Raw genomic sequence first — 19,502 nt, 5'->3', positions numbered from 1 at the left:
ACTGTGATTCCATGGTTTTGCTTTCAAGGTTCTTGATTTTCTTATGTTTTAGTGGTTAGAATGCAAACAGCTAATAAATAAGGCTACCACTTCTGTGTATGATTTTTTTTATTTTTATCCTAGAATAATGTATTTTATGAGGGAGGAAGGATGCTTTCTATGAATAAATATTTGTGAATCTGAGTTAAATAACTATTAGAAAAGCGAGCTAAAAAAATCAAAATGGTATAAGGAAGGGTCTTCCAGAAACTCTATAAGGGGTCTGTTTTGCTGCATGCTGGATTTCTTACCAAAAATTCTTCTACCCCTCAGTCTTTAACAAGGAGTGCATATAAGCAGCTTTGCTCTTTTAAAATTCCTGTGTGGAGTCAGGCAGTGGTGGCGCACGCCTTTAATCCCAGCACTCGGAAGGCAGAGGCAGGCGGCTCTCTGTGAGTTTGAGACCAGCCTGGTCTACAAGAGCTAGTTCCAGGGCAGGCTCCAAAGCTACAGAGAAACCCTGTCTCAAAAAACAAAACAAAAAAAGAATAACGTGATTCCACCTGACACATATTTTTTTACCCTCCTCTCCTGCTCCTTGTCGGCACTGCCCTTGGAGCCCGCTGACCACAGTGATCCAAGAAAGCCACAGCCTGCTTCTTACACAGAATTAAAGTCCAGCATTTAGACACCCAGAGCACGTTCTCCATCCTTCAGCCCATTTCCACCTCATGGCCTTATCCTGTCCACCCTTCATACCTAAAATACTTCCTTTTGTTCATCTCAATACACTTATTTCTGTCTGCTGCTTAGAAAAGGAAGCAAAGAATACCAACAAAATACATTAAAAGAACTATAGGGAATGGTTTTAAAATTAGGATTTGGGGTGTGGCTTGGCGGTGGAACACAGACCATGACAAGCAAAGCCCCGGTCCGTATCCCCAGCACCAAGAGAGAAAAAATTCACAGGCAATGGGTGACTTGCATGGCACATGAGTTATAGCTCATTAATGCCACTTTCTAAAAACGAACGGGGAAGTATATCTCCTGCGTAGCCTAAATATCGAATTGTCTGTGATGTATTTGGGGCCCTCTAAAGATCCGAACAATACTTGTGATTGCATTTCAAAACAAGACTCAAAGTCGTTATATACATTCTCTGTTTCAGTCGCTAAAACACAAGATGGAACGTATAAGCCAACGTGTGGGGGTGTGGAACTTGTTAATACGTTACTGAAGAGGGAAAAAAATCAATAGACATTTGTATTCACAAAACTAAAATGTCAAGCAGTCACAGGCAAGTGGTGTAGTCAGCAGCATCACACTGGCAGAGAGGGAGGACATAAACAAGGGCATCTTTATCCTCTGCTTTGGGAGGGCGCAGCACAGCGCTTCTGATTTAAAATCAATTTTAATCTGCAGAATACGTTACTTCTTGGAGTATCTCATTTTCATAAGCGCTACTTTTCCTTTTCTGATGTCTTGATAAATTTTAATTAAGGTAGGACTTTAATAAATAAAAATTGCCGAAAATCTAGTAAACATTTTTTCCCTTATAAGCAGGAGGGGGATGTGTATGGTTAGTGACATCCAATTTTTTTTTTCTTTGTAGCAAGTAGGAGACTGCTTCGAGTATTGACCTGGTTTCCCCCTTGGGTTCATTAAGCCATAGAGTCCTTCTCCCATAGTGGGGACATTACAGAAAGAGTTCCCAGTAGGACCGGAAGCCTGCACGTAGCTACCGTGTCAGAGGTGGTACTCACTTCTCCAGATGCTGTTCCCTTGACACCTTCCCAAACACCCCGTCGAATCTGACAAAGTACACTTTATTTACATGATAGGAAGCAGCCACCTGCAACTTTTTAAAACATACCCTTTCTTCAGGAAGGGGAGAGAAAGAGTGGCTGGGATAACCAGAGCCTAATTTCATTCTTTCTTCCCAATAAACAAGAGGAAATCCTCAACCAGACGAACAAAACAGACTGAAACTGGTCATTAAAATCCTAATTGCCTTTCGAGATAATTATCTCTAAACAACCCAGATTCTCTCCAGTGTCTTCTAGGATGTAAGGCTTCCCTTCCAGCTCCGTACGGCTGAAGGAAAGCGATTGAGATCTAGTCCCGTGGCATTGTGTGTGCCGCTTACGACACACACAGTACTGGGCTGTAATTAACTCAGAATACCCAAGAGTGGAAGAGAGGGGCAGGGAGCCAGCCTGGGGATCCGGAATACTTCAGACATTATTCTGTGTTTAGTGGAAATTAGTGAAAGGGATAAATCTGGGTAGAGATGGGGGTGGCAACAAGACCACATCTGATGAGCTTTGGATGAGAGCTGGAAGTGGGAGGAGAGGCTGTGACGTTGGAACCGGAGGATGGGAAAGAGAGAAGAGAAATTAAGAATAGCAGGGCTCACAGGTCACTGGTCTCATGGTGAGTGTACCATTAAAAACAAAAGGAGGAAGGAGGAAGAGAAATGGATTTACTGTGCTATCAAATTAGGCAACTGGATGAATGATGCCTCCCGTGAGGATTTCCGTGTCCTAATCCCCACAACCTGTGAGTGTGTTTTCATACGTCGTGAAAAGGGGTATCACAAAATGAGGAAACTATTATGGACTATGTACATAACCCAAAGTGATGACAGGGCTTATTGACATGATTAAGGCCGGAGAGTTAGGGTAGAGATGCCCATAGGACACTGTGGTAGTTTGAGTGAATGGGCCCCCATAAGCTCATAGGGAGTGGCACTGTTGAGAAAGTGTGGCTTTGTTGGAGTGGGTATGGTCTTCTTGGAGGAAGTGTGTCACTGTGGGGGCGGGCTTTGAGGATTCCTAGGCTCAGGATGTTGCTCAGGGTCTCAGTCGACTTCTGGTTGCCTTCAAGATGTAGGACTCTCAGCTATTCCTCCAGCCCCATGTCTGCCTGCACACTGCCATGCTCCCCACCATGATCATAATGAACTGGACCTCTGAAACTATGAGTCCCCCAACTAAATGTGTTCCTTTATAAGAGTTGCTGTGGTCATGGTGTCTCTTCACAGCAATAGAGACCCTGACTAAGACAGACACCATGACACAGAGATGTCATAGTGATGTAGAACGAAGGGAAGCAGAGGTGTTGCTATAGAGAAAAAGCAGCTGGGCCACAGATCCACCAGACAAAGACAAACTCAACCTATACTCTTTACCCCTCCCTCTCCAGCCCAACGATTCTAGACTTTGGCACAACTGATTGACAATTAATGCTAACCAGAACAGCTGGCCATAGGAGGTTGAGCATCTAACTTAGTATAGCTTTGTTTTGTTTCTGCTTTTTGAAAAAGGATCTTTCTATATAGCCTGACTGCCCTAGAACTCACTCTGTAGATCAGGCTAGCCTCGAACTCAGAGATCCGCCTGCTTCTGCCTCTTGGGTGCTGGGATAAGGTCTGCTCCACGATGCCCACTGAGATTAAATATTTAGAATGTGTGTCTCAGCCAGGTGGTAGCACATGCCTTTAATCCCAGCACTCAGGAGGCAGAGACAGAGTTTGAGGTCAGCCTGGTCTATAGAGTGTGTTCCAGGACAGTCAAGGCTACACAGAGAAACCCTGTCTTGAAAAAAAAAAAAAAAAGAATGCATGTCTCCTGAGTTTAGTCCTCAGAAGAGATTCTGTTGGGTCACAAGAAAAAGACAAAATACACATAAAAAATAAATCAAAGAATACTTGGGGTTTTTAAATTATGTTAAGCAGGCAACAGTTTGATTATAAATGAGGATTTGCTTTTCAAATGATTATAGCGTTTGCGAAAACAAGGAGATAACATAAGACCAAACTCATGAACAAATGATAAATTAGCCAGCATTTTGAAAAATGAGCTTCAGTGGAAACACAATTACATGCTCCCTTCGTGCAATCGTCTGCACGACGGTTTATCAATCATTTCTTTTATCAACAGGACAGCGTTTGCTATTATCTTTACAGTAGCTCATCCCGGGGAAAAAATAACGTTTTAAAAATATCATAAAATGAACAAGTAGCAGCCCGAGATCACTTCTTATGTTTCTCTTTGTTGTTTCTGTATTGAAGGCAAACCTGGGACCCTGGCAGCTAAGTTGAAACTCTGCCATTGACCTATCTTCGCCCTTCGTGTTTTAAATTTATTTTCCTTTCTTTAAATTTCAAAAATAATAAGCACTCACTGGGAGAGACTCAAATAGTACAGGAATATACAGTAAAACACTCCAGGCTCCTTCCACCCTCTCCCCAGGGTGTCAGCCACTCACTCCCTCTGGTTGTCATTGATCAACGCTGTATCTGAACAATGGACTTTTTCTAGTCACTCTGGCAAGGAAGAAGAATATGGAGTGATGTGCAATTAAGAAAAGCTCAGAGACTGATATTGGGATTCACCCTGAAGACCAGAAAAGCAAAACAGCCAGCCACTGGCTCTTACCTCGACCTCAATCTAAAACTGGCGACCCTGCCTCCAGGAATGTCAGAATGAGACTGTGTCTGAAAGCCATTTCCTACCATTTTATAATCCTCTCTAGTTCTGGGATTAAAGGTATACACCACTGGGATTGAAGGCATGCACCACCCAGTTTCTATGGCAACCTAGTGTGGCTACTGGGATTAAAGGTGTGTGTTACTACTTCCTGGTCTGTAAGGCTGATCCATGGGGCTGTTTTACTCTCTGATCTTCAGGTAAACTTTATCTATTAAAATAAAAATGAGCCGGGCGATGGTAGCGCACGCCTTTAATCCCAGCACTCGGGAGGCAGAGGCAGGCGGATCTCTGTGAGTTCGAGACCAGCCTGGTCTACAGAGATAGTTCCAGGACAGGCTCCAAAGCCACAGAGAAACCCTGTCTCGAAAAACCAAAAAAATAAAAAATAAAAATAAAAATGAAATGCCACTACAAGGGAGTTCCTCTCCCCACTTCTCCCCTCCCCCCTCTTTCTTTCTCTCCTCTTCTCCTTCTCCCCCTTCCCTTCTATAACCCACTTGATCAATATCCAACCTTACTTTGCATGGTGTGCCTATCCATGTCTCTGTCTCTTGCCCCTGGCCATGTGGTTCCCTGCCCAGGACCAGCTGTCTTTGGAGACCTGTGGCGTGGTCTCCTGGTGTGCCCCCATCTGTCTGTCTCTCCTCATGGCCTGCTGAAGCCACTTGGGGAACCGGGCTGTCCCTGCCTGGGACTGGCTGCTCTCAGGACCTGCTGCCTGCCACCTACAATGTTTCTCACACTGCAGCGCCGGGGATCGGGGGATCCTGCAGCATTTCTGTTTTATCCATTTCAACAGCCACCAGCAGGACCACCTGGAGCTTGTTAGAAATGTGGAGTTCCTCTGCAGAGCACAGGGGTAGGAGCCTATAGTTCCAGCTACTCAAGAAGCTAATATAACAAGAGGAGCTGTTGGGATTAGGAGTTCAAGGCCCCATCACTGAGGAAAAGGAGAAGAAAGGGATGAGATGGAAGGTCAAGGAAGAGCAGAAGAGGGGAGGGGAAGGGAAAACACAGAATCTTAAAACCTACTAAATCCTGATCTGTATGTTAGCAAGATCTCCAGCTGATTTTGGACATAATGAGGTTTGAGGAGCACTGCAGACTTCCTACTGGGACAGAAATACGGGAAATATGCCACATTATAAAGTATTTATACGAAAAAGAAAGCATATAGGTTAGAAGATAAAATTGATTGTAATGATATTAAGGCATTTCACATCAAGCATTCAATTTAAAGTCAAATATAAGCCAGTCACAGTGGTGCACGGCTTTAATCCCAGCACTCAGGAGGCAGAGGCACATTGATCTCTGAGTTCGAAGCCAGCCTGGTCTACAAAGTGAGTTCCAGGACAGCCCCTGGAAGAGAAGTCACTGCTCTTAACTGCTGAGCCACCATCTTTCTGATGATGAGTTAACCCTTTAAAGAACAAAGCTCTCAGAAACCCCACTCAGCACTTACTTGCACCTCATTAGCAGGCTAGAAGCAGCTTCATTGGTAACTACGCGGTCACACGTGGCAACACAGGTATTCCAGTCACCAAGATGATGTGAACAAGCACTAGGGAGGCAAGTGTTTTGTGTACCTTGGTCCTCATCTGTCACCATCTGTGTGACCTTCACTGGATTACCTACCTTCTGCAAGACTTAGGCCCTTCGTCCATAAAATAAAGAAAAGAGTCATACCTGCTTCATAAGATTCATGCCAGGGCTAATGAGAAAAATATGGATAAAATAACTAGAATACTGCCCGGCACGTAGAGGACAATAAAATAGTAACTAATTATCTGATTCATCGGAACCCGGTGTTTTTCTAAATCCTCTCCTGATCTGTGACTTCCTCTCCACTTCTCAAATTGGAAAGGAATGTCTATTAGTCATCCTACCTGCTGCTAGAACACTCTAGTGTGAATGAGTCTTAGCTGCAGGGTCACCTCATTCAGGTGTGTCTTTCACATAGTTCCCTTTTAAGTTATAAAATGCAATTATACAAAGACATAGGGTGGGGAGGAACTGAGATTCTCCAGGACCAATGTGAATCCCATTGTCCTGTAGAGCTGAAGATACTGAGGGAGTGGAAAAGGGAATGTTGTTTGGTTGGTAGAATGCTTGCCTCTCAGCATGGAGGAACCAGCACTCAAGAGATGTTGGCAGAAAAATCACAAGTTCAAGGCCATTCTTGGTTATACAACAAGGTTGAGCCCAGCCTGAAACACATGACACTTACAAAAACTTCAAAATGGGTCTTTCATGCAGAATACCCCCCCCACCACCACCACCTTTTACCCTGTTGGTGTGGCTTGCACGATGACTTCCTTCATTTCATACAGTGCAGAAGTCACAGGAAGTAAAGCTGAAGTATAGAAACCAAGTCACTATCAACGCCAGTGACCCAAGTGAGCAACAAAAATAAGGAACAAGAATGGTATACAACCCTGATATCAAATAAAAATGGCATTTCACGTCTGTGGTCTTCATAGCGCCAGTCTAATCTTTAGAAAAAACGATGGGCGGGGGGAGGAGGGGCATAGAGATGGCTTAAAAGGCAAGAACCTGAGTTTGATGCTCAGAACCATTCAAAAACCCAGATGAGAGAGCATGCATGTATAGCATAATATAATCCTAGCACTCCAAAAGACAGAAAGAAGAGGCAGGATTACCCAGAAGCTCCTGGGCAAGCTACCCTGGTGCAGCACAGCAGCAGAAACGAGGGGGGAAGTGAGAACAATCCCATCGCGGTACACCCAAAACTGCACTTTCTCACACAGCAAATAATAAATAAGTGGCTTCTCGAACTCTGAAACAAATCAGACAAATCCCAGTAGAGAAACACCAACGGCATCGAAAACAAGAAAAACCCGAGGAGCTGCCATGGCCACAAGAAGCCTAAAGAGACAAGACAAGCAGACGCAACACGGTAGGGGGTCCTACAACACAATTAGGACAGTGAGTCAAAATTAAGGGAAGATGAGTTGTCTGGGCCAGAGGCAGAGCTCGGCAGGCGTAAGGCACGGAGGCTCACCCCAGCGCTATTCCTCGACCCACAACACAAAATCTTAAGGCCAATTTAAGGGCCAGAAAGATGCTGTTGGCTGCTACAGGCTACAAAGCTAAAGGAGATGGGGTCAGACACAAAGGTGAAACTTTAATTGAAAACGGAATACTGATGCTCTCCCCAGAAGTGATAAGGTGATAAAATTACAGAAGTCCAGGGGTCAAAGAAGAAGGGACGGACACGCCCTAGTCAGAAATAGGTTGCGCCAAGGAGACATGATTACAGGGCTGGCACACTTGTGATGCCAGCACTTTAGCGGCTGATGTAGGAGAAGAATCTCAGGCCAGTGTGGGCTGCAAAGCCAAACCCCGTGCTCTTTATGCTATCCCTGAAGGTCATGAGAGTATTTTCTCTGCAATGCTCTCTTATGATATCCCTAGAACACTGCGAGACATGTAAATATTTACAAAGTTATTAGTGTTTATTTTATGTCGGCCTTTTGCTATTTTTGTTTAAGTGTTTGTAAAAGACTTGCTGCTCTTGCAAAAGATCCTGGTTCAGTTCCCCACACCCACACAGGGGCTTACAATAGTCTGTAACTCCAGATCCAAGAGACCCAATACCCATGTCTGGCCTCTGCAGGCACCAGGGGTGTGCACAGTGCACACACACAAAAGTAAATACTTATATACACACGATTGTAAATACTTAAATACACACAATTAAAAATGTGTATTAAAGGGGGGAGTGGGATAAAAGTTTGGTTTTCATGGGTATTGTGAAATGTGAAAATAAAATTGTTGAGTCTTTTAGCTTAGAAATAAATCTGAAAGAAGAAGAGGAATAGAAAGAAAGCAAATGAAGTGTGAGGTGGTGTGTGTCTGTGTGTGTGTGTCTGTATGCGTGTGTCCGTGTGTGTTTGTGTGTGTTTCTGTCCGTGTGTGACTATGTGTGTATGTGTGTATCTGTGTGTGTCTCTCTCTGTGTGTCTGTCTCTCTCTCTCTCTCTCTCTCTCTCTCTCTCTGTGTGTGTCTGTGTATGTGTGTATCTGTGTTTGTATGTGTGTGTCTGTGTATGTGTGTGTGATCTCCAGGACTGAAGAAAGAAGGAAGGAGGAAACTGTCAACTTCTTCTTTGTTGAAATCAAGTTACAAGAACAAACTTTTGACAACAATGAAAACTAAACATTACTATTGGCCATGTTAAAATAATCTGCACAGGGGCCGGAGAGTAGTTAAGAGCACTTGTAGCTCTTGCAGAGGATTTGGGTTTTATTTCCAGCCCTCACGTGATGGTTTACCCCGGTCTAGAACTCCAGACCCTCTCCCACTTCCCCCACCCCCGAGGTAACCATCATTATTATCATCTGATGGCCAACAGAATGCCGAGATGATGAAGCAGCCTCAGACTTTGAGAATCTGGTAGGACTAAGGGATTTCAAGTGTATGTTGCACAGCAAACGTATCTGAATGTTAAGTGGTGACACTGCCTGTGCCTGTTGCTTCTTCTACTGATAAAAACCCCACAGCCAGCCAGGCAGTGGTGGTGCACACCTTTATCCCTGCACTTGGGAGGCAGAGACAGGCAGAGACAGGCAGATCTCTGTGAGTTCAAGGTCAACCTGGTCTACAAAGTGAGATCCAGAACAGATAGAGCTGTTACACAGAGAAAACCAAGCCAAACAAAAACAAAACAAAACAAAAAATCCACAACTAATCCCCAACTGGAACAGAAATTTGGATTGAACTAAGTATCAGATACTTTAGCAATAACGAAAAGCAGACATAAACAGTAATAACTATAAATATTTACAAGTCTAGCTGTGTTCTAGGAATATCATAACAAAACACTACAGAGAAAAATACTCTCATGATTTATTGTAGGGATAGCATTTATTTACCAGGAAGAGGAAGAGGACACAATTATAAAGGAAGAATTTGCAGAGTCACCTACACTGAGAAATGTTGACATCCAAGAGGCCACAAAGAGAATAACGAATGAGAAGAAAAGCTTCAGAGTAGTAAATATTTACAGTGAATATAACCACTCACAAAGCTGTAGATACCTTAGTTGAGAAAAAGGACAAAGAAGAAAAACCCCCAACAAGTAATAAAAGAATAGACAAAACCACAATGTATTTACCACAGCTTCTTAAAGTGTGAGCCGCCGCCCTGCATATGGGGTCACAATGTTGAACGTGTATTTGAAAAAAATAAATTAATTAAAATAGGACTAGTAAAATGTTTCTGAATGTGCAAGGGCCACAGATAAATTCAGAATCAAATGTGCAGGACACGCCAGGGTTTCTGACATTTCTGGACAGTGTTGCAGCTCTGGCTTCACTGCAGCCCCAGTTCTGAGCATGTGTCACACACAGTCTACCACATCCTGAACCACACCAACTGGAGCCTGTACCGCAATCACCACACCAACCAGAGCCTGTACCGCAATCACCACACCAACCGGAGCCTGTACCGCAATCACCACACCAACCAGAGCCTGCACCACTCATCTCCACACCAACCAGAGCCTGTACCGCAATCACCACACCAACCAGAGCCTGTACCGCAATCACCACACCAACCAGAGCCTGTACCACTCATCACCACACCAACCAGAGCCTGTACCGCAATCACCACACCAACCAGAGCCTGCACCACTCATCTCCACACCAACCAGAGCCTGTACCGCAATCACCACACCAACCAGAGCCTGTACCGCAATCACCACACCAACCAGAGCCTGTACCACTCATCACCACACCAACCAGAGCCTGTACCGCAATCACCACACCAACCAGAGCCTGTACCACTCATCACCACACCAACCAGAGCCTGTACCGCAATCACCACACCAACCGGAGCCTGCACCACTCATCACCACACCAACCAGAGCCTGTACCGCAATCACCACACCAACCAGAGCCTGCACCACTCATCTCCACACCAACCAGAGCCTGTACCGCAATCACCACACCAACCAGAGCCTGCACCGCAATCACCACACCAACCAGAGCCTGCACCACTCATCTCCACACCAACCAGAGCCTGCACCACTCATCTCCACACCAACCAGAGCCTGTACCGCAATCACCACACCAACCAGAGCCTACACCGCAATCACCACACCAACCAGAGCCTGCACCACTCATCACCACACCAGATCTCATTACAGATGGTTGTGAGCCACCATGTGATTGCTGGGAATCGAACTCAGGACCTCTGGAAGAGCAGGCAGTGCTCCTAACCACTCCAGACCTCTTTTTCTTTTCAGTTAATATTTTTATAGGTTTACACATCCAGACCTATCTAAAAATTTTCTGGTCTAAAAAGGGTGTTAAGTAAAAAAAAATATTTAAGAAGGCCCATTCTTAAAGGGCAATAAAAACCTACATTAATCTGTGACATCAGTTTTCCAATGTTGACTGAAAGAAACAGGTTCTCACTCTGGTGTAAGTAAGGTCTCATCAGGAATCTTCACCCTTCCTTTTCCTCCCTCTTCCTCCAAGGTCAGAAGAAGTCTAACTTTGGCTTGGGCTGAGGGTAACTCTACATCCTGATGCACCTAACACTTCCAAGTTTCCTTTCCATTTTAAAAGCTAAGGCAGTCGCAGGAAACCTGGAAAGAACCGGTGACCCCAGCTTTTACTTCCCACGCCCTCCACATGGTCCCACTTCACCAGCAGTCACCAGCGTGACGTGGCAACGCCAACACACCAGACTTCGCTGTGCAGATAGCTGAAGAACTGCTGGCCCATGGTGGGAAAGAAAAGTCAAGAACACAGAATGCCATTGACTGTCTAGGCCGACTCACATAAATCGACCACGGAACCCTTTAAGCTGCCAAGAACCCCAGAATGAAAAATAAGCGTATGTGCTGTCTGTGGAGCTCTCTGTGTTTGCCTCATTGTTTCTCAACTGCTCGGTTCAAAAGCACCCTTCTGAAGGAACCGGAAGCATCAAAACGTCTGGGAGCACCTTAAGAACACTCTCTGATCAGGGCCTGTGAGATGGCCCAGGGAATAAAGGTGACTGCTTGCCTGAGTTTGATCCCTGAGACCCTCATGGAAGGAGAGAATGGCTCCAGCAAATTGTCCCCTGCCAAACGATATTCTTTCTTTGAAAAAAGAATATTTTCAGACTTTATTCCCCAAACCAGTGGACACCAGGGACCTGAGAGGGCAGCCAGCACTCTGCGACTATTCAACCCCTATAAGGCAAAAAGTTTGAGAATCACTTGATTGACATACCCACGATAGTCTTCCCTACTAGAGACTGACGTTTAATGGGTCAGTAAGATGCCCCCAAGAATTAAAATGTGCCTGGCTTTTATATTAAAGCTGTCAAGAGGGGCAATTAAGGATTTTGTATTACACCGTCAACAGGGAATATTCCACATGGTTCAGAACAGCACAAAGTCCACAAGTGTCCACAGGCGTCCACAAGTACCCACAAGCGTCCATGAGCGTCCACAACCGTCCACGAGCATCCATGAGCGTCCACGAGCATCCACAAGTGTCCACAAGCATCCACAAGTGTCCACGAGCATCCACGAGCGTCCACAACCATCCACGAGCGTCCACAACCATCCACGAGCGTCCACAACCATCCACGAGCGTCCACAACCATCCACGAGCGTCCACGAGTGTCCACAAGATTCGGTGCATGGCAATCCTCTCTGCGCTCATCCGCTCATAAATTAATGTCAACTAGGTAACTTCTCCAATTCTGCAAAATTTCAGTTGGCTTTTTCTTCTTCCTCCTTCCCTCTATCCTTTTGTTTTCTCCCTCTCTCTTTCAACCTCCCCTTTCTCACCCTGCTATGTTATAACGTTTTCTGTGTGCTCTCTTCATCACTAAGGGAAAACTGAAATCACAAGGAGGTAATGTGTGGGGAATAGAAGAGTAATAATAATAACGATCAAAAGATGAGGAAATAGTCCATTTGGTGCCTCAGGTAATATTTTGGAACTTTAAAAAATATCTTAAATTTTAAAAAATAGGGCTGGTAAGACCCATGTTAGCAGCGGTAAGGCCCTAGGGTCAGTCTCTAGCTAGCATGTCCTCCTAGCCCCACAAACAAATAAACAAAAAACCTGAGAAAACTTGGATATTGTTTATGAAATAAGAATTAAATCAATTAACTTTCTATGTGTAAGATGAAACAATTACTAAAATCACAGCTTTTTACTAAGGATACCCTACACCTGCCTTCCAAGAAACAAAAACAAAAAGTATGGCATTTTTAAAAAGCATGACTTTGAGGAGAGAATGGGCTACATAGCATGACCGTGGGAAAACTACATTCAGAATGAGTCTGTCTAAGCCAAGTTATAAACTTAATATTGTATAGGATGTGTATGGTAAAATTTTAAAGACAAAATAGGAAAAAGTTTCAATTTTTTTTAATAGCAAGTGGTAGAGGACTTGTCTAATACACACAACAGCCTGGATTCAGTCCCTAGACACATACACACACATTCACATACACATACACACACATACACACACACGTACACGAACACATACGGATAAAGGTTTTAATGGTTAACCATACAGAGAGAAGGGGCAATGTCTGGGAGGGATAGAAGTGTAATCCTAAGGAACTGATATTCTTTTTCTTACTCTTGCATAAGTTAGAAGAGTCTTCGCTTCATAATTCACTGTAAGTATACTGCAAAACTAGATACATTTATACAACCACACATAAGTTAGCAGCAGGAGAGAGAGCTCACTGGGTGTTTCAAGTCTACAGGTCCCAGGGCTATGGCACGCAGCAGGTTAAAGGAGATTAAAGAGAGGGAGGACTTGTGAGAGGGGGAAGTCTGAACATGACGGAAGGAGGAAGAAACCCTGAGAACCAGCAGAATGAACTACTGTCAGGAAGAAACACAGGGACGCTAGGCCTCAGAATGAGTTCACACGCTCACTTGGAAAGGGGGCACCAGTCAAGTATCAGACTTAATGCCCAAGCTTGGTAAGGAATGCAAAAAGTGTTTGAAAACATGGTAATAAATTTGGCAGGAGAAGCACCACCTATAAAACATGCCAACTATTAAATAATTTATCCCCAAGACAATAAAACCTAAAATTGTGAGTTTGACCCTCTTACCCCACTTATGGAATAGCTGTCCCCTATCTCTTTGTGAAGAAAAGTCATATTAAAGATACAAAAACTGAAAACACCTATTTCTAGATGCAGAAACCTCATACCACCATGTCCTGGCAAACTGTTATCACAGAACCTAACTATGCCCCAGCAGCCTTCACACATTATGGAACTAGTAAAAAGCTACCAAAATGCCATTTGTACTGGTCTTGGGGGGCTGGGGAGGGAGCCACAACACTGAGGAAATACTGAACATATATCTGGGTCATATCTAGTTTAAATTCCAGCACGGCTTTCCACAGTGTAGTGCTTCCTAAGAGGGAAGCGTTTGGCGGAAAGGTGCCAGGAATCCAGAACAGCCCACACTTAAACCCGTCAGCAATGAAGGCTCATCTTTGCGAACTTTTTGCGTTGTATTCTCGGATCGTTTACTCGACAATCGTGTTATTTCACTGAGGGTTACACCGAACGAAACGACCAGTTATTATCAGTTGGTGTTCGAGGTGACAGTCAAGTGTCTGGGGGGAAAAAAGTCCAGCAAGGGACAAAGGAAGTTATTTTTTAAGGTCCCAGGATTTCTCCCCAGAGTATCTTGTTCTGATCAACTCTCCTTTCCCCCTTGTATCCCATTTTTGGCCCTCCATTTTCACAGACCCAATTTTCTCCCGGTGATCACATAGAAAAGCTCCTCCATGTTCACTTCCTAAGGAGCCTCCGGCCTGGTGACGGATTTCACCTGAATCTCCCCAAATCCTTCACCTCTCCGTATCATCCTCCAGGTTAATTCTTCCCTCCAGTTGCAAATAACTGTGGTTAGCCCGCTGGAACCAGAGCCCCAATAATTTCCTCCCCGTTATGTTAGATTTTTAAAAAACACCCCCAGGAAAAGCGAAGGGTCTACATTTAATCTTACACTTAACGCACCAAGTTACTTGATTCGTGCAGCATTTGTGTGTCCCGAAACAAGATCATAAAGGTTACTACAGGCCCCCAAATGATCCCCAGTCCAAATAAACTCCATTCTCCGATACTACATGGACACTCCCTTTTACCACGGGGAGGACAGTTTCAATAAATTACTCTCAAACAGAAAATTGGTGCCGTGGGGGAGGGAGGGAAGGAAAGGCCCAGAGGTCCAAAGTTCACCTGCCCCGAAACAAGACTTGACTCAGTATGGGCACGTGGTCTGACCAGGTTGAAGTGGCGCAGGCCAAACCTTAGGGAGAGGTCGTTGTCCACCCGGAGAACCAGACGTTGGGAGCTCTATATGGCCTCTGACTCACCCACAGATAAGTAATCACCCAGCCACAAGTTCCAAACCGGCAGCCTTGGATTTGGTTTGCACGGAAATTTTGGAGTTTCAGCTCCAAGGCCACTAGCAGGTCAAGAGACCAAACCGAATTACCTCGGGCTCAGCCCCCAAAAAGAGACTAAGGATGGAATGGCCACCGTCCCGCCCTCTCGCCTCCACGAGTTAAAGGTGTCAGTCCCTCCGGGCTGCAGCGAGAACTGCGGCCGCGCGGGGCAGGGCGTGAGTGAGTGGCCACGGAGAGCCCGTTCCTAGGCGCTCCCCACCCCCGTGTGGCCTTGGACCCCGCGCCCCACGCGTCTCACCTGCAGCCGAATGGCCCGGGAGCGCGCGGCCCCGGGCACGGCGCGGGCCCCCAAGCTCGCGGCGCTCCCGCAGTTCTTCCTCCTCGTCCTCCCGCCGCCGGCCCTCAGCCATGGGCGAGGCGCCACCGCGCAGCCCGGGGACGGCGGGCGAGCTGCGGGCAGCCAGTGCCCCTCGCCAGCGCGCTTGGCGGGGAAGGAGGGTTCCACCTGCAGCGCGCGCGGAGCTGGGGCGCGGACCCGGCCGAGCTCCCCGCCTCCTGGGCACGCACAGGCGGCCTGCAGCTCCTCGGCTGGCTCTCGCCGCTCGCTTCCCGTCCAGTCCCCTTCCCCGCCCCGCGAAGGTCCAGCCTGGGATCGGGCGGGCTCCCGGCCGGCCTCGCCTCCTTGGGGAGGGGTTACCGGCTGCTGAGGCCGCCCTCCAGCAGCACAAGCTGGAAACACCCCCAGAACCCAAACAGACGTGCACAAAATAAATAAAGGGGTTGGCGAGGAAAGAGAGAGACGAAGAGGCCTGGCCTCTTCCTGCCCTTTCACAATATCCCGGAGTCAACAGGAAACCCATTCGCTTGATACTTAAACAAAAGGGGGTGGAACCGGTTCCTAGGCCAGCCAGGAGAGATGCGCCAGCTGGGAGAGGCTGAACTTCACTTGAGGCACACCACCTAGAGTTGAGTCTAGACTCTGGAGTTCTGTGTGTGTGTGTGTGTCTGTGTGTCTGTGTGTCTGTCTGTCTGTCTCCCCCCCTCCCCGCCCGCCCCGGGACACGTGGCTTAAGTTGTCCTCGAACTCCTGATCATTCTGCCGCTACTCTATGTACATGTCATTATAGATCAGTCTGGAGGCACAGAGTGTACCAGAGCAAGGTTGAGCCTCCGTGCACACTATGGTCTTTTTGGGTGACAAAGACGTGCCTTGTGTCTGAGTAAGTTTATCGGCTGTAACGAGTGTACTGTATGGGGGATGGTGGGAAGGAGGGAAACTGAGGATGTGGGAATCCAGGAGAGCATCTGTACTTCCACTTAGGACTTGAGATTGGCCGGGAGGTAGAACACTTCGCCAGCATGGGTGAGGCGTGTCTCTGGCAGAGTAAAAAACAAATACATAAATAAGTGAATATAGTCTCCTCGTATTCCAGCTAATTGAGGGTTAGGAGAAGGCCACCATCCCTAGAAGTCCAGGAAGAAAATGTGTTTATGGAGTCCCATACCCGATCATTTGTAGAGAGGTGATTTAGCCAAGTAGTGGGGGAGCTGGCTCTGAAGTCAGAGGCTGTAATTTGAAGCACTTAACTGTGGGGCCTACCCCGTGACCACTGCTCCAAAGCTGGAAAGAGCAGAGTAACAAAAGTCGTTGTGTGCACCTATAACACACATCTAAGGCTCTGTTGGTGCGCATGCGTAATTTCACACGGAGGGCAGATTCTGGAATGTCACAGAAAGATACCGGAACCCGTAGGAGAGGGCTGCGTGGGATGAACAGGCCTTTACTGGCAGTCTCCTGCTCTCTTACTGAGAACTTGTGAGAGTTCCCAACGTGCAGTATGCTAGAAAAAGAAAGGGAGAGAGGGGTCAGCGGAGGCAGAAATGCCGGCGCTGTTGCTTTGCCTCTGCAGTTGTGACTGTTGCCGCCTGAGAACAGTATTTCTGGTTTTATGCAGATAAGAACAAAATTCAGTATTAAGAAATTGAGGTCATATCCACATGTTAAAAGTACTGACTGTGGCTGGGCAAGCCGTTAAACAAGTGGATGCTTGGATAGCTGAAAATTGAAACGGGGTGATAGTATTCGGAACTCTGGGTTGTCCTAAGTGTTAGGGCTCACTTTGAGTAGAAGTCATTGGCCTTCAGGAAGGAGGAATAATTTGGAGGCCCCTCCCTGACAGCAGCTTGGCTCTTGGGGTTAGCCTAGTATTTCCAGACCTTTAGTTTGAGGATCCCTAAAAATTTCCCTGTGTCTCCTATGCAATTGGAGCTGGGAGATCCACACCCTCTTAGGGGTGCATACTTATGCTCACATATAGCAAACAATATTTCTAACTACTATGTGCTAAGGACCACACCAAAAGATCCCTTGGAGAGACCAAAGAAAGAAAGACATGCATGGTTACTGTCAGGAACTGTTGTAGAGCTTTTTGTATATATGTTTGCCATTTTAAATGAACAAAATATATGCTTTGTCCTCCAATAAGATAGAAGGTTGTTTGTAGAAGGCTGTCCTTGAATTCGCAGCCATTTGTTGCCATTTTGATCAGAGCAGCACACAAGCAACCCTCAGATGGGGCCTCTTGGCATTTCCTCAGAAAAAGGGGTGGGGTGGGTCACTGGACTCTCACCTGAGCTTCTGGGCACTCATGCCTACACTCCCCTCCCCCATGTAACTCTGCGACGGCTGCACATGATCTCAGGAACCACATATAGGAAGTAGACAATGAACACATGGGCAGAAGGGCTCCATCAATGCAGCTGTGGAGAAGTTGTCATACATCCTGGAGAAAGGTTTTCTCTTGATACAGCTGCTTGGGAACACTTGTAAGTCACTCTATGCCCATGCTCCTGCAAGTAAGTATGATAAACTGATTGGCTCTCTAAGCTACACTTGGGTAGAATAGTTCCTATGGTCCGTCTCTGATGTCTTATCTAAGCAGAGTAGATGTCTGTTCTTGTCTCCCCAGGAAAAGTTAATGCAACAAAGACCTACCCAGTTCACTGCAAATTAAAGCAAAAGTTAGGAAGTTCTGCCATAAAGATACAGTCAGAGACAAAAATGGTGGGCTCATTCAGCGGAGGAGAAATTGTTTTTTATGACTGGATATCCCTGCATAAAAGAATAAATTTGACCCCTACCTCATATCGTCTAACTCAACATGGATTATAGAGCTTTGTGTAAGATGCCCAGTACCAGGCACGATTTCCCTCTTGTTGAGAGGGCTTTAAGTCCCCAGAACTGTTGATTACCATGAAGGCATGTGTGCTATTATTGGAGATTTATGGTTATTGTGCCTTGCTGGTCATTATTGTAGGCCACTGGTGTCACACTGGTGGGACTCCTGGTCACTTTCCTTCTTTGGAAGCTTGCATAGTGCCTTTTGGTACCATGGGAATTAGTCCTCAGGTCCTCAGGGAGGAGCTTTTCAGGTCAGATCCTGCTCTGCCCTGTGGGCTCTTGGATTTTGGAGAACTGTCTTAGGGTTTCTATGGCAGCAGCAAAAACAAAACACCATTGACCAGAAAGCAAGTTGGGGAGGAGGCTTCCATCACTGGAGGAGGTCAGAACAGGAACTCAAGCAGGAATGGAACCTGGAGGCAGGAGGAGAGCTGCCTACTGGCTTGCTTCCCCTAGCTTGCGCAGTCCACCCTTTCATAAAACACAGGGCCAGCAGCCCAGGGATGGCACCACTCATCATTAAATGGGAGAACACCTTACAGCTGGGTCTCACTGAAGCGTTTTCTCGACTGACACTCCTACCTCGGATGACTCAATCTTAGTTCATGTTAAGACACAAAACCAGCCAGTACCGCTGACCCCTTCTCACCTTGACACATAAGTGCATTACTATGAAGTCACAACCCTTCCTTTCTCATTCATCCCCCAAGATCTCATATGAAGATCATAAATAATTTTAAAAGTCCCGCAGTGTTTACAAATTCAAACACTTTGAAATTTGAGTCTCTTTAAAATATCCATTCTCCTTTAAAAGTTCAAGTGGGCTCCTTTAAAAATCAAGATTAAGTTAAACGCCTCCTTAAGATGGAAGAGCCAGGGCACTGCCACGATCTGAACCAAGCAGAAACAAACTCAGTGTCCAGTGGTCTGGGATTCACTCACGATCTCCCTGCAAAGGTCTTGGGTTACTTCTCCAGCTCTGCCCTCTGTAGCACACACAGCTTGTTTTCTAAGCTCCATCCAGCTCTACTCCACTGCTGATTGCTGTCCTTGGTAGTCTTCCCGCGGTACTGGCAACTCCAAAATTCTGGAGTCCCTTGCTGCAACTGGGCTGCACCTTGCCCAATAGCCTCGCATAGGCTCTCTTCATGGTGACAAGCCTCGACTTCTTTGCCTGATCCTTTCAGTCCTGGGCCTTCAACTGCCACTGGGGCTACACATTTACCAATGGCCTCTCCTGGCTTCTCCCAGTGCCAAGCCTTAGCTGCTTTCCATGCCCCCTTCATATCTTCAAAACCAAACTACTTGGGTGACGCTTTTATATTATCAAGTCCTGCTGCCGACAGGAGGTATAACATGGCTGCCTCTGGAACACAGCTGCTCTGTGCCCTCAGGAAACACTTCCCAGATTTCACCTCAGTGATGCTGG

General features: G+C 46.2%; 1 protein-coding gene across 7 annotated transcripts in view; it reads right to left on the bottom strand.

The window, feature by feature from the left end:
* Sh3d19 (SH3 domain containing 19) overlaps window positions 1-15,543 on the bottom strand; it is a 139,686-nt gene extending 124,143 nt beyond the window's left edge. For 3 of the 7 annotated variants that reach the window (XM_075950432.1, XM_075950431.1, XM_075950433.1), the window contains exon 1: window positions 15,191-15,437. In XM_075950432.1, the coding sequence (XP_075806547.1) occupies window positions 15,191-15,302 (112 nt within the window). In that variant the 5' untranslated portion in view covers window positions 15,303-15,437. Of the gene's footprint in view, window positions 1-15,190 lie in introns of all 7 variants that reach the window. The other 4 variants (XM_075950435.1, XM_075950438.1, XM_075950439.1 and 1 more) reach the window with 2 other exon arrangements.
* Between the last annotated feature and the right edge of the window lie 3,959 nt (window positions 15,544-19,502).

This window comes from Microtus pennsylvanicus, chromosome 16, assembly GCF_037038515.1.
Source record: "Microtus pennsylvanicus isolate mMicPen1 chromosome 16, mMicPen1.hap1, whole genome shotgun sequence".
In the NCBI taxonomy this organism is placed as follows: domain Eukaryota; kingdom Metazoa; phylum Chordata; class Mammalia; order Rodentia; family Cricetidae; genus Microtus; species Microtus pennsylvanicus.
This window is presented reverse-complemented; position numbering and strand designations above follow the sequence as displayed.